At 38.0% G+C, this 16,693-nt stretch overlaps 1 protein-coding gene across 2 annotated transcripts in view; it reads right to left on the reverse strand.

Moving 5' to 3' along the window:
* Positions 1 to 7,590: 7,590 nt before the first annotated feature.
* The window catches only part of LOC136865558 (putative fatty acyl-CoA reductase CG5065), a 239,617-nt gene continuing 230,514 nt past the window's right edge, over positions 7,591 to 16,693 (reverse strand). For both annotated transcript variants that reach the window (XM_067142415.2, XM_067142414.2), the window contains exon 9: positions 7,591 to 8,214. In XM_067142415.2, the coding sequence (XP_066998516.2) occupies positions 8,028 to 8,214 (187 nt within the window). In that variant the 3' untranslated portion in view covers positions 7,591 to 8,027. The remainder of the gene's footprint in view (positions 8,215 to 16,693) is intronic.

Genomic DNA, 16,693 nt, shown 5'->3' on the forward strand with positions numbered 1-16,693 from the left:
CCTGCTAAACACCGTAAGTTTAAGCTTTCTTCACACCCATTCTACACTTTTTACTTATCACCCCACGTTTCTCAGACAACCTCATTTTTCCATTACATATTAGAAATTCATTGACGGTTTCCACTAGATCACTTACAGTTTACTATGCATCTATCTTCTACCTAACACAGCTTCTCAATTTTATATCGCAACCCTTCCGACCCTTTATAATAAGGCAAGACACCGGCCAACATTATGAAACTATAATCAAGAAAGGCACTGCTAGATTGAGAAGATATTGAGAATGCTGCTGTTTCTAAAGCTTTAAATTTTATTGGCGATTTTTTCCTTGTCACAGGCTTTTCGCCTGCATGTTATATCAGGCTTGGTTTCTCTAAAATGATTGCTTCCGCTCCCCTCCTGACCAATTTAATGTGATGGGTTTCTACAAGGATGATTTTCGACAGTGATTTCAACCTGTTTTTGTTATTGTTACTAAACAATATTTTGTAAACTATGAGGTCCACAACCTCACTATGTGTTACTATTTTTCATTTCCATCTGCATCATTTGTTTTTTCATTCCTTTGTTTTCTTATGTTAACACAGTTTTTAGTTTCAATTATTATTTTAAATTAACACCTTGTCACTGAATTTTGTCGCAGTGAGTTGTTTTTTGCTCCACATATTGATGTAAATATTGTACATTTGTGTTGATTTTGTTTCCATCTAGGCTCTCTTTAGTTTGTTTTTTCATTTGCTCCTTCATTTTTTTTAAAGCATTTTTTCAACTTTGTTATGTAAATTATTTCAAACTCTCCTCGTTTTTCACTGAAGATGGCTCAAACGAGCCGAAACATGTTTGAATTTGTTTACTCTGTCTAATGACGGAATATTTATTATATTGAATTAGGAGGATACTCTCATTTTTCACCTTTGCAAAGTAAAACAGTGACAATGGCAGCAGATGTAATTTACCGCCAAGTAGCGATCTTGCATCTTGCTGTGGACTGTCATCGTCAAATGTGCGGACCGCGCTGGAAACGGGTCCTGGACGGGTAATGACTAAGAATGCAGTCCGGCCGCGGGTTCAGTACCGCCAAGCCACCCATGATGACACCACGACGGATCTCCTGAAGGATTTGATCCATATTAAAAATGTTCATAGGCTAGGAAAATATGGCAAAGATTTAGGGACCCGACTGTCCGTGTGAAATACCTGGACCTAGCCCAGGAAGTACGAAATCGATTGCTGGAAAGAAAGATTGAAAAATGGGAGGAAACTTGCCGTAATCTATTAGAAAACGAGTCAGATCGCGTATTTTGGTGGATTCTCGCAGAAAACGAGTCAGATAGCGAATTTTGGTGGATTATATATCTAAAACAATAAGCATTCAATTATAAATTTCAGTATAATATTGTAGCGAAGCACGGGTATCATGCTAGTCTACCTCTAAAAAGAAAACTATATTACTCCTATAACAGCAGCCCTGCAGTGTCTTCCTACAAGGATGTAGAAGTAAACGGGAATGAAATTTCAGCACTCTGTTATCTATGAGTATGAGGTGAAGAAGTATATATGATGAGGAACGCATGTCTGTTAGTTAGCAGTGGCGATCTGATGGAATGAAGCCTAGCCCACCTATCCCGCCGGTCCCCTCACCTATCGGAGATACATCAGCAAGCCGCGCGATGTGCGTCGAGGGGAGAGGAAGGCATAGCCTTGGCTGCAAGGTCTGTCTCCGATGCCTTGTCCTTGGAAATACATGCAACGTTTTTTCTCATGATAATGTGTCAGATGCTTACATTATAATGTGGTTTATATTTCCATCGTTCTCATTTGAGGTTTGGGCTTCACCGATAGCCTTGGTAGCCCTCAGTATATGCCATTGAGGAAAAATGTAACATGGTTGACCTAAATGCGTATAGGGGCATTGTGCTGGAGAATACCCTACTCAAGATCCTTACAACTCTATTATGTAAGCGTCTTTGAGATATTATCAGTGAGAAACTCCCCGATTCACAGTTTGGTTTCAGATGTGGAAGATCAACTACGCAAGGTATACACTGTCTCCAAGCTGATATAGAAATGGCCTTAGCAAACCGTTGGGGAAAGCTTCTTGCAATCTTCATAGATTACACAAAGGCGTTTGACACAATCAATAGATTCATTCTAATGAAGAAGCTGGAAACTGCTTCGGCTCAAGGCATTACCTGCTGCCAATCACCAGAGACCTTCTCACTAATAACTGGGTGGAAATACATGATGGCATAGATAAATCGAGCCCGATACAACAAACTGTTGGAGTACTGTAGTGGGACCCACTAAGCCCTTTACTCTTCATCTTAGCTACAGCAGACATCATCAAGACAATAAAACAGGACAATTTAAACCTTCTAACGTATGGGGACGACACGGCATTGACCTCAACCTCAGAGGGTGAGTTGCAGAAAACCTTCAACCAGTTGGTGGACTGGGCACAAGAAAACGACCTGGCATTGAATGAAGGGAATACAGTCTCCATGACCTTCAGAAGAGGGGGAAGACCCGGCACATTCTACACTGGCGAGACACTGCTAAAGTCAGTCACCAGCCTTTCGTACCTGGGAGTTACCCTTCAGACACAGGGAACCGTATTCACACGTCACATAAACGATAGAATTAGAGCCGTGACGAGAGTCATAAGTGACATCAGTTCACTAGGTAAACTCTCTCCGGAAACAGCCTTATGACTGTTCGAACTCAAATTTGAACCTGTCATAACACATGGACTGGAAAACATATGGACACATCTGAAGAAGATAAACCTCGAAATGATAGAGAAGCTGAAGGCAACATACTAGAAAAGGTCACTCTGTCTCTCCAAATACACACCCTCATGGCTCATGCATGAATTGACCAGAACAATAGAGATCTAATACAGTACAAGAACTTGTAAGGGAGATGCATCAAACCACTCTACAGGCTGAAATGCCATAATAAATGTCAGTGAGAGTTCCAAAAAGCCTCAAAGCCATGTAATAATGTATATAAATGACTAAAAGGATTGGAAAAAATCAATCCACACTTGTAGTACAGGCCTTTATTTAATAAATGTGCAGTAGCAGCACTACTCTAGCCATGGTAAGTTGTCTTACTGACATGCATCTGCTGGCTGGTAAAATATGCACCCTATTTTCTTGCTATGCAGCCTCAAATAACAGTCACAGAAAGCTATTTTGGTTGAAACTAAAAAACTGAAAACTTACTTAGCATTAAAGATACTCAAAGTGGCATCCCTCAGCTCTCAAACATCTTTGGCACCTTCTAAACAAATGTGCAGATAATTGGTGAATCTCAGCCGGTGAGATGTTTTATATAACTTGCTGAATGTTCTCTTTGCAGTTTTTATAATCAATCAATTGATCAACTGATCACCACTGATCTGTGTTCAGGACTGTCACCCAGGTCGCAGATTCTCTATCAGTTGTTTACCTAGTCTTTTCTTAAATGATCTCAAAGAAGTTGGAAATTTATCAAATATCTCCCACGATAAACTATTTCAGTTCCTAATTCCTCTTCCAATAAACAAGTATTCGCCCTCTTGAATTCCAACTTTATCTTAATAATAATAATAATAATAATAATAATAATAATAATAATAATAATAATAATAATAATAATAATACTTACTTTACATCCCACAAACTAGTTTATTGTTTGTTTTTGGAGATATCAAGGTGCCAGAATTTTGTCCCATGGGAGTTCTTTTACATGCCAGTAAATCTACTGACCCAGAGCTGATGAGCACCTTCAAATACCACTAGACTGAGCCAGGATCGAACCTGCCAAGTTGGGGTCAGAAGGCCAGGATCTCAACCGTCTGAGCCACTCAGCCTGGCCATTTTATCTTCATTTGGTAATCTTTCCTACTTTTAAAAACAAACTTCCCCTACAAGCAATAATCAAAAACTAAACAAAAAATAAAAAGTATTGTTACATATTCAAAATATGATTGCACTTGCCGATGCCATGAGCTACTGCTTGTAAATGTCCAGTGCTGTGTCATCCAGCTCTGTTACTAGGTACAGTAGCATGTTAAATCTGTGATTGCTCAGTAAGTTGGTTAGTCTTTGATGATGTAATGGCTCCTTACACTCTAAATGATTAACACAATTCCATTCTGAATTTGTCCTATTGCTTTTGAATTTGTAGTGTCACAAATTCTTCTCTAATTTTTTTTTGCTTTTTTGTTGCAAGTTGCTTTACGTCGCACCAACACAAATAGGTCTTATGGCGATGATGGGAGAGTAAAAGGCTACGAGTGGGAAGGAAGAGTCCGTGGCCTTAATTAAGGCACAACCCCAGCATTTGCTTGGTGTGAAAATGGGAAACCATGGAAAACCATCTTCAGGACTGCCAACAGTGGGGTTCGAACCCACTATCTCCTGAATACTGGATACTGGCCGCACTTAAGCAACTGTAACTATCGAGCTCGGTTTCTCTGAAATTAAAATTGTCCTGTCGTTAATGCAAGACTCATGTGATGTCTGTATGGTCCACTGACATGGTCGCTGCTTGCCTCGTCGTCATCTACCAACCACTAAAAATAAACACTAGTGCCTCTTAGCCCAAGTGCAATCATATTTTGAAAATGTAATAACACACAGTGGTGGTAATGATTCTCTACTAAACTCTTGCCAGAATCAGTAAGATAACTTCATTATCAGTCTCACATATTAATATTACATCACCCCACTCAGCCACTGGGCTAAGGCTGCATACAACTTCACTAGGTACCATAGCTGCATGTGATGAGGTCCTCTTATGACTAATATCATCCCTACCTTGCACAGTTTTAAAATAAAGACCCTGTATACATCATATAGACCTACCATATACAACAATAATAGTTACAGTTACATACTCACACATCAAGTAGATCCACAAGTACACCATGATAAGATCATTTCTTGACCATCCTGTATAAAACAGTAAGTTATTTCGTGTATCCATATTTACTTGGTCTAATGTAATATATTTCTTGTTCAGGTCTAGGTTGGTGTGAGCTGTGGTAAAGCATAGTCTTAGTAGAATGATATTGTGTTATAGGAATAACAGGATGCAAGGATTTAAGTATAATATTGAGTTAAACCATTGTATCCAGTTAGTTTCTGTTATGTTTCTAGTACCGTATACCATTTTATGGAATAAAGTACTAATTCTGGTACTAGCCTCTTCATTTAAAGGTTCTTTCCAACACGCAGTTTGCTGTCAGTACATGGACGCATCCATATACTGCTCTATACGCATGCGCTGACTTAGTATCGGTTCCGGGATTGATATACGATTGGGTTGTGTTGGAATGGATTCTCGTTCATGAACTCCAAGGAATAGGAGTAACGGCAATTACTATACTAACCTGGTGCAATGCCGATATTTTCCCATATTGCCCGTAATGTCTTTTATGATGCTCACATCTTTCATATCGATTTGTAATATCTTGAGCAACACCTCGGCTAATGCAGAAATGCTTGAAAAACTCATTTTCATTATAACAGTTTCTTCCGAAAAATACATCGTATTTCAATTATATTTTGTTTCACCTGGTAGCTTTTGTGCCTTCATAAACTATAGGCCTAACGTAACACAATAATAAATAACTAAAGAAAGATGTTTAATTACCGCCACCTAAATAATTTTCATTTCTTTTTCTCTTTGCGAAAAATAGTACCTCCTCTTATACACTGGATGAAGAGTGTACAAAATCGTTTTCACTATCCACCCTAACCTCAGTAACCAAACAGCTGATTAATCGCCAGTGCACAGGTCACAAAAAGTTACATGAGTAAACGGGTTGGGTCTCAGAGACCCATCATCATATTTCTTTTTTATAGTATGCTAATATATTTTTATTTTCGGTATTCATTCCCTCCTATTCTGAAAACATTATAAACACATTGCTGTCACAAAACCATTGATGATTAACACTTACTTAACATTTTACAAAGCAATTCTCTAACCACTGCAAATTTACACACAATATTTTATTTGATCACAACATTCATAACTTATCAAGTCAAAATTTATGAAATCGTCATAACCTAATCTTCACGATCCAGAACGTTCACTGGAAGATTCACATTTCAGCTTTACATTCACTGCACACAAATACAGAGAGTTCAAGATACATTAACTTTCTGCACAAACAGCATGAGTAGCGGGTCTTTTCTGACTCTACAGTATGCACGACATCCTCTTTTATTTTCTGTATTTTCACGTCCTGCTTCTGCCGTCAACCCAGATATCCTTCTTGCAGTATCGCGAATGCTCTTAGGAAGATATCTTGAGACAGCTCTTTCTCTTATTTGTTCTTCAGTTAGAAGAAACAAGAGTTTCTTCAAAAAAATTATTCTGTTCCTTGCGTCTGGAAAGTTAGGGTTGTTGGCTCTGAATATTAAATATGCGTTAAAGCCTGTAATATCAGCAATGCATAGAAGACCACCATTGTCCAACGTCTGGTGTTTCGAGCCGTCCTTTCGTCTACACAGCCTACACCACCCTTAGCTGAATTATAGAATGTGACTATTACAGGCTTCCTCTTTCTTTCTATACCTTCCTCAGTTTTATCATTGCTGTGTATCGACGAGAGGAAAACCACAGTAAATTTCATCATCTGATAATGGTTCCTCCAATAATGCGGCAACTCGTTCCATATCACGTGGATTGCTGACATCATAACACTCCTCTTTCTTAGACCTACGAAGAAACAAACTCATTAACCCAGGTCAACCCATTTTCAGTCTCACCTCTGTACTTAAAACCCAAGGAACTAAGGTGAAAGACAGCCAGGCCAGCTAAACCATGGATTTGGACAAGACACTAAGATATAATCACCCTATAATCTTCTTTTTGTACACGGTTAAGATGGAAAACTTACATGACTTCACGGGTTGGGTCTCACAGGCCCACAGAGCACTTTAATTTACCACTGCTCATGTACTAAAGCAATCACTTCCATGTCCGTCTGCAGGAATACTACACCGGTGATAAAAGGAAGGTAGCAAAAGCCGGAAGTATGCGGCTATCACCGTCTATTAGAAAATGTTGGAAATACCAGCGCATGGGTCTCACAGACCCAACCCGTGCATTGGCAGGTTAATTTATTAATGGGAGAAGAGTGCGCAATGTGCATAAAAACAGCTGATTAAGGAACTCCAAAGAAATCAGCGTACAGCAGGAGGGAACGATACAGTGTTTCTGTGCATGTCACAGAAATGTACGGCTCAGTACATGCTTTAGACTGCGGACTAGTTCCGACCGCCAGGGATCGATGCTAAGAGTTAGTTAGAACGCCTGACTCCAGTACACGGATAAATACATGAACGCAATTTTGACTGTGTTGGAAAGGATTTTTCGTATTGCGCATGCGCAAGGAGACCATGTACTGGTACAGGGACTGTGTTGGAAAGAACCTTATATTACATGCTGTACCTCTTTTATCTAGAACATTTCTACAACACAGGTGTATGGACATGGCATGTGTATATATTACACATTTGACCAATTCTAAAATGTTTCACGTTTAGTTTCACATGATGTCAATACATTCATTTCTTTTTTACTGTTTAGATACATATTATCAATAATACATTAGTTACATATTTATTGTACAATTCACATCACTTTATTTGTATTGTATAATGTTTGTACACACACTACATAGTTTACATGTGGGTCATTATAAATAAATATAGGTGCTTTGTATTAATAGATAAGTGCTTAAAGTCTTCAAGTCAATGGAATCTTGTTGTGAGTCCTGACTTGACCTTTCTTACAAGAAGTGTGATATCTGATGAAGGAAAGTTAGTTTCTAAAATAGGAAGGCAATTCTCGCTGCTCTATTTACTTTCTATCATTATGTGAATAGGACAATATTCTTTTCCTCAAAGAACACTGTTAAAACCTCCTGAGAAGTAAACATATGATTCTCGGTTATAAAGTTGGTTAAATACATGCCACTGCATGTCAGGAGCAAGCAAAGACAGTCTTGGTCCATATGTCAAAGTTCATGTTTCTGTTGTTATTATGGCCTCTGTAGAGCCTGCCCTAACACGGACCATAGGTGCGAAGATATTAGCAGTCTTGGAGAAGAAGACATCGACTAAGCTGATGAAATTTCCTGTCCAAGAGTAGAGGAGCCATGCAAGCAGGCCATAGAAGATAGCAGCTACAGATCGGTCCAGCCAGTATAACCTTAAACAGAGGAAGAAATAAGGAAATTAATTCACTCTATGGTAAACATGAGTAAAATGCATAAAGGTGCTAGATTCCCTTTGTTTTGTCCCTTAAAACAACAACAGCTGCCGCCGCCACCACCACCACCACCACCACCACCAAAAATGCACAAAGTGTATACAACACAGTCATATAAACAAGACAAACAACTAAATAATAAAATTCTGCTTCCTTGTCTTTTTCCCAATTTATTGGTGTCAGTACTTGTTAAGGATTTTGCCCAGTTCTATGACTTGATGCCCTTTCTGATCTTAACCCTATGTGGAAGGCTGTATTATCTATTGAATTTTCTGTGGTGGTTGGTAGTATGTTGTGTTGTATGTACTGTAGATACATACAACACATGTGTCAATCACAATCACCTAGTCCCAGAGTCTGAGGAATTTACTAAACACTGTTAAAATTCTTGGCCTAGTTGAGAATCAAACCTGGGGCCCTATAAATATAACACGAGTCTCATTTCAGTTGTTTACTTGGAAATATAACATCCTGCCATGGTAGGCCAGGACATAAGATGAGTAATAGAGGAGTAATATCTCTTCAAAAAATCTAGCTCCAGTTGGCCTAGCTTGTGAGGGCCCATTCTGGGGTTATGGCTGAATGTGGTCACTGGTTTTGAAGGTGGAAGAGGACCCAATGTTGGATAAACTATTTTCAAGCTGAAGGTAAATGACTGAAGTTCCATGGACCAAGAGACTGTAGATGAAAATTCAGTTATCAGTTCCCTGATTATGGGCTCCTTTGACATCTTGAAAGATAAGGCCACTTCCAGTGCTATATGCTCAGAGCAGAGAATGCAGAAGAGATAGCAGCAGATGAACTAAATAAGACCAATGGCAGCATTCGGATATTCCTTGGCATCAAATGGTAATCAGCTGGAAAACTTTTCAAATAATACTGATCATGAGATTATGAGATGTGAAAAGATTCCATGAAAAGAGTAGAACATCCTCCATAAGCAGTAAACCACAGGCTAGGATATTCCCCATAAGTGATGATCCATAAGCTAGGGTGTTCTCTAAAAGTAACAAACTATAGGCTTGGGCATCCACGTTCCTAAATATCGTTACAAGACATGCACCACAGATGAACTGCCCCGACACAGAAAAATCAAGACTTCTGCGAAGAACTGAACATCTTTCTTGCCATAATAGGCCTACCTAATGATGAAGTAAAGGTTGTATGCGGGGACTTTAATGGTCATGTGAGCAAGCTTCGCAGTCATCATCAGCTACATTCACTTATGCCCAGGTATAAAAAAGTGAAAGTATACACAGTACATATTCTCGTATCAGCCTTGATCTTTCCTCATGGAAAACTTATGACTGTGTCTAATGGGGAAGGATGATGGTGATAAGAAGGGATTGGAGAGGGTGGAGTGAATGCTTAAAAAAGTAATTAAAAATATTGTCAAAAACTTCTAATTAAGAAGATAAAAATGTCTTTTAAGTCTCTCTTTTCAAGTTCTGCTCAGGAGCATGTTGGAAAACACACTAATTAACTTTTTATAAACTAATTACCATAACACATTCAGATCATCCATACCATCTAGTTTATCCCATTAACAGGCGCCATTGGAGCTATAGCAACTACTATAGGGATAATTAAATGATTTTACCAATACAATAATTCCCTTTTAGTTTTAGGATTAGCTCTGATTACTTTAACTATAATCCAATGATGACATGATATCACATGAGAGGGGACTTGGTACTTGTAATTAAGTTGTAATTAAAATTTATCCTTAACTAAAATACAGTTAAAACATTTGTCAGCTTCCAATTGAGGAGATAAAATCTTTTTTAAGTCTCTTTCATACTTGTGCTCAAAAGCGTGTTTGGAAGAACACTGGTTAACTTGTTATAATTTTATTACTAAAGGTGGATTGCTTATTGCCCAAATTTTGAATGCTCTTGCAGCTCAATGTTGGGACGTGCTTAGATGTTACTTGATCATGAACTAGGCAATTGGGCAGATTGTAACATGATTTGCAAACAGTAGAAAATAGTTAAAAAATAATGAACAAGGTTTTTCCGAAAGTGTAGGCATTTAGAATTATCTCTTAGGAAAAGGTGGGGAGGGGGGGGGGAGGCATTTTAGTCAGTTCTAACTTACCCCTGTCTGTTGATTTCCATTTTTACTTCCCACTACCTTGGGTGTGGGCCTGTGCCAGTGTTCTCCGTTCTCAATATGGTATAGTAGCGATGTGTTGTAGCCTGATTGTTAGCACGCTTCAGCAGGGAGAGGCTTATCGTCACCTGTTGTTGTTTCTCGAGAAGAGGGAGGGGCTAACTGTGACTTATAAATGTCATAATTGTTCATGTTATTTGCTAAGCTTGTTTGCTTCCTCTCTAATAGTTTCATGTATCTAAGTGTATGTTATATGTGTCTTTGTTCGATCGTGCCCTTTTAAATTTTATTTTTAGAATTGGCTTTTCGCTGCACCGCCACAGATAGGTCTTATGGTGACAATGGGATAGGAAAGGGCTAGGAGTGCAAAGGAAGAGGCCGTGGCCTTAATTAAGGTACAGCTCCACCATTTGCCTGGCGTGAAAATGGGTAAACCACGGAAAACCATCTTCAGGGCTGCCAACAGTGTGGCTCGAACTCACTATCTCCTGGATGCAAGCTCACAGCTGCGCGCCCCTACCCACACAGCCAACTTGCCTGGTTAGTTCATATCATTTAAATCATGATCCTTATTCATTAACTTATCAAGAAGGATGTGAATGTTTTCTAAACTATTCATAACTCTTCCCTTGTTTATCCCGTTAATAATTTCAAGGTTCTGTTTAATGTTGGTGAATTTATGTCCTGTTTCCTTCAAGTGAGTCCCCATTGCAGAGAACCTTCCATGCTTCTCGGCGTTGACATGTTCCTGATGTCTTATTGAAAAATTCCACCCAGACTGGATTGGAAGCAAGTCAACTTATAGATTCCTTATTTCTGATATTCCTCGTCTTTAAATTTGTTGACTATGTTGTGCTTGAAAAACCTATGTTTAGTGTTATTGTTTGTTGAAAAAGCTATCTTAATAATGTGTTTCTTAAATAAATTTGTGAGTGTGTAAATATTAGGATTATTGTATGTAAACTTTATTTACTTTTTGCTTTCTCCGGTTGTTCTAAAAAATTTATCTGTTGTTTAAATCTGCACTTAGTGATTATTTTATTAATGACTTTGAGACTAAAATCATTAAAGAAGGCCTGTTTGCGGATGTATACGAGCTCCTTTTTCTCTCGTTTTCGGTTAACAGAACTTCGAAGGCTCTGTTAATGAAACTGTAATACGCTACGCGGACTTCTTTTATGTATCGGGATGCAATGAATTGTTTTTAATCATGGTTGGTGTGAAGGTGGGTTTCCTATGTATTCTGAAATAGAAATGGTTTTCTTTCCAAGTCGTATTGATATCTAGAAAGTTAAGGGAACCATCTTCTTCTTCCTCCACTGTAAACTTCATATTTGGGTCCAAATTATTCAAGATATTTAGAACATTCTGACTACTGCTAGAATACCTGAGGCTGGGGCTCCCATGGGGAGGCCATTTGGTTGGTATATTTTGTTGTGATTAAGCATGAATTTTAGGATAATCATAAAATCCTCTATTTCTGGTACACTAATGCGTTTATGCTCTAATAAGTTTGTTTTAATGATCTTGATTGTTTCTTCTGTGGGGTTGTTGGTATACATGTCTTTGATACTGAAAGAACATGTAACATGAGAAGGAGCCAGTTTAAAATCCTTAATTGCCTTACAAATGTCAATCAAACTTTTAACAGAAGTTTTAGTGTAAAAAACAAAATTTTGTGTAAAAAACTTGTGAATAAACTGAGAAGTTTTATATGTGGGGGCTCTTACAAAACTTGAGTGTGGGTCTGATGGGTACGTCCTTTTTGTGTAGCTTGAGCATGGCCCTCGCTCTTGGGAGTCTTGGGTTCATATTTACAAGTTTCTGTGCTTCCTGATCACTTAAAGGAAAGATGTTTGCTTAACTATTATTTTTAAACTTCTTTGTATTCATGTGGTAGGATCTTTATCGATGACCTTGAACTATGATATAGATGTTGATTCCCATAGGGAACCTGAAATATTTGTCCCGAATGAGTAAATTTATAATACCAATATAAATAGTCCGTTATTGGACATTATAAATTTTCCAGCTAACTCATTCCTGGTTGCCAGCGTTTCACCCCCGTGTGCTAAGTTGGGCTCATTGGTTGTACTTAGCACACCCACCAAGACGCATGGCTAGTGCAAACCGTGGAGGCCACTGTGTAGGCCACTGCGATAAGAAGGACTATTAGGCAGTACCATGTGGTTGATAAGATGGGCATGGGAGATTAAAAATAATTCATTATGATCAGTGGAAAATGGTAAATAAAATTGTAAACAGTCTGTGGGATGAATTTAAAGCAATTGTCAATGAGTATGAAAACAGGTATGCATCTTTAAAGGTGATAAGAAAGGATAAAGCCCTGGTATATTATAACGGAGAAGTAAAGAGACAAAGAAGAAGGTGCAGGCTGGAAATAAATAGAGTTAGAAATGGTTGTGGAAGTATGGAAAGATTTAAGGGACTTACCAGGAAATTTAATCTAGTGAAGAAGTCAGTTTAAGGATAACATAATGGCAAGCATAATTGGCAGTCATACAAATTTAAGTGAAAAATGTAAGGGTATGTACGTTTGAGTCTACCAAATTTAGTGCTGTAATAATAGTACTATACAATAGAACTTTCTTCAAGGGGACAATAATTAGGCCTACACATGCATTACAATTAAACATTGGTTCAGCGTGCTTATACAATTAAAATGCCATTTAGTATTTGAGTACACATTAACAGACACTAGATAGAACTACTAAGACACATTTACTGAGCGAAACTGTCAGAATGATGAATGAGCGCGGCAAGAGGGTGAATCAGCTGCAACAAACGATATTTTCTGAGTATTTACACTAAGTTTGCCTTAATATGTAATTAAAAGGAAGGAATTAGCTTAAAAACAATATGGATTGTACAAATTGCTTTTTTATCATTTCTAGTTTCAGGTGATTTTTTAAATTACTCTTAGGTTGTTCAATTTATCAAAATTTTAAAATTGTCGAGAATAAAAATTTATTTTTCTCCACAAAGTGGGAGGGGGCGCCCCCTGCCCCCCCCCCCTCCTAATTGCCGCTACTGCAAGGAGGAAGAAGGAGGTGAAAACTATACAAACAACAAATTCAATCAATTTAACCATATCTGGGTTGCACGTAAGAGAATACTTAAGAGAAAATTAGAACAATTTCTTTGCTCTTTTTGTTCACGGTTTAACGTCACACTAACACACTGAAGGTTTTTAGCAATGCAAGGATGGCATGGTCAACCAGCTTGGTAATTTAGAAAGAACTCATAGGTCAAATCTTGTAAAACCATTGTTTGGGAAGGTAGTGGCCATGGCATTAATTAAGGTACAGCACCAGCATCCGCCTGATGTGTAAATGGGAAATCACGGAAAACCATCTTCAGAGCTGCCGATGGTGGGATTTGAACCCATCATCTCTCGAATGCAAACTCACAACTATGCGACTCTAACTGCATGGTCAATCAGCTTGGTAATTTAGAAAGAATGCATAGGTCAAACCTTATAAAAACCATTGTTTTTCTAGCTCTTCTGTAAGAGAGTGAAACATGGGTTCTAGAAAACAAAAATTGCAGACAAGGAAATAAGATACTTAAGGTGACAAAGTTAAGGATGAGAAATACTCAATTCTAAGTGCAAGGCTCATTTCTTAAGTTAATAAGCAACTTGATGTTTTTTTGGGATGTACAGACCTAGAACGGGTGACACTGATTTGGAATTATTTGATAAGATAATCCGATTAGACTGTACCTGGAGTGAAACTACAAGACTGTATTCCTGTTTTAGACTCCATTAGAAACACACGCAGAACTGGGTAGACCAATATAAACACGTTTCCTACATTGGATGCCCCAAGGAAAAACATTACCGACCAAACAGACAGGACAAAAATAACTTTGGAAGAGATGAAATGGAAACTGTTTACCATTGAAACAGGATAGAATTAAAAGGAGAGGGAGTATTTATACAGGTGTAAGAAGAATTTGTAAGCTATGATAAAGTTAAGGATGAGAAATGTGAAATTCTATGTGTATGGCACATCTCTAAAGATAGGGCAACTTGATGTTTTTAAGGTGTACAGGCCTAAAAGAGGAGTGATGCTGTTGCAAAATTATTTGATACATTATTATAATGATTATAATCAGTTATGTGGGGTATGACACAAAAGGAAACATCATGGATGTGAGACGGACAGCAGACAATGGTGTGATTGTAAACGGGAAGAGAAGTCAGGTTGTAAATTTCAGCAAGGGGAGAAGTCCTCTCAATTGTGTTGATGGGGTGATAGTACCTCATGGGGATCACTGTAAGTACCTAAGTGTTTATGTAGGGAATGATCTTCATTGGGGAAATCACCTGTTACAGATCTCTTCAGTTGGTTATGAGGGTATTTAGGGCTTGTACTAAGGATGTAAAAGAGAGGGAGTGTCTCTCATAAGACCCCAATTAGAGTATGGTTCTAGTGTACGGGATCCACACCAGGATTTCTTGATATGAGAACTGGGAAAGATCCAAAAGAAAGCAACATGATTTGTTCTGGGTGATTTCTCACAAAGAAGTAGTGTCACAAAAACTTGGAAAGACTTGGTTCGTTCTGTACTGTTTATGGAGAGATGTTGTGGAATGACATTGGTAGCTGAATAAGCTTGAGTGAAGCTTTTAAAAGTAGCAAAGATCATAATATGAAAATAAAGTTGTAATTCAGGAGGGCAAATTGAGGCAAATATTTGTTTATGGGATGAGGAGTAGGGATTGGACAATTTATCAAGGAAAATGTTCGAATAATTTCATTTCTTGAAAACATTTATTTATTTATTTATTTATTTATTTATTTATTTATTTATTTATTTATTTATTTATTTATTTATTTATTCATTATTCATTCATTCATTCATTCATTCATTCATTCATTTATTTATTTATTTATTTATTTATTTATTTATTTATTTATTTATTTATTTATTTATTTATTTATTTATTTATTTATTTATTTATTTATTGGGTGATCTAAATTTTCCAAATGTTAACTGGGAAGGTAATGCAAATGGCAAAAACCAATGAATTGTATCATCCATTGATAAGTAGCAGGTAGGGACCCTTTTCGGAGGCAGTCCTACCCAGGGTGTGGCGCCCTTGCCTATGTGAATCCCAGAGCACACTGATCCAGTGTGTAACATCTGGTAAGGGTCCCAGCTCAGAGTTACGAGTGAAGACCTCAAAGACTTCTACAGCGGAGAAGGTGGACTTTGGTATGGTAGAGATGGCGGAAGAGGCAGCCCTGTATTCAGGGATTAATATGAGTACAACCTGCTGCTTTGTAGGTTGAGGTGACTGGACACCAAAGGCTAAGGGAGAAAACCCTGAAAGAAAATCTCCATCTGTGTTAGGCTCAGCAGGTCAACAGAGGGATTACTGAAGAAGTTGCTTTCAGGAATAATACGAGCCTCGGATGTAGGAATTCATGACGACGACATCAGTTTGGTGCGAATGGCGGTTTACAGCCTGATGTTACACCAACTACCCAAACCAAACGAAGATAAAGTATCAGAGTGGGAACATTAAATATCCTGACATTGACAAACAAAACTGAAGAGCTGGTCGACCTCATGGAAGGAGGAAACTTCTGATCATGGGCCTGAGTGAAACAAAGTGGAAGAGAACTGGGAAAATGAATATCAGATTGGACTATAGTCTCTTCTGGTCTGGAAATGAAGTAGAGTCTAAGAATGGAGTAGGATTTTTAATACATAAAGACATAGATGCTTGTAGTGAAGTTGAGTTTGTTGGTGAAAGGATAATTAAGTTATCTGTGAACTTAGGAGGGAAAAAGTACAATGTGATCCAAGTCTATGCTCCACAGGTAGGATGCTCAAAAGAGGAAAAGGCCAACTTCCTTAATAACTTGGAAGAACACGCTAAGTATGACAATCTAATTGTAATGGGTGATTTTAATTCACAAATTGGCTCACAACGAACAGGATATGAATCCATACTGGGCCCTTATGGAATGGGAAACAGAAATGAAGAGGAAGAATATATGCTAGATCTATCCATGAGAAGCAACCTGATAGTGCGTAACACTTGGTTCAAGAAAAGGGACTCCCATAAAATCACAAGATATAGCTGGGATGACAAAATAGGTACAGTAATAGATTATATTCTGATAGATCAAAATGTATGGAAAAATGTCAATGATGTTAAGGTCATTCCAAGTGAAGACTTTGGTGGAGACCATAGACTGTTGGTTGCAGTTATTGCAGAGGAAAGACCTCCCAAAGTCTGTAACAAAAGAGTCCCAAAAATAAAAACTTG

The sequence above is a fragment of the Anabrus simplex genome, chromosome 1 (genome assembly GCF_040414725.1).
Source record: "Anabrus simplex isolate iqAnaSimp1 chromosome 1, ASM4041472v1, whole genome shotgun sequence".
In the NCBI taxonomy this organism is placed as follows: Eukaryota; Metazoa; Arthropoda; class Insecta; order Orthoptera; family Tettigoniidae; genus Anabrus; species Anabrus simplex.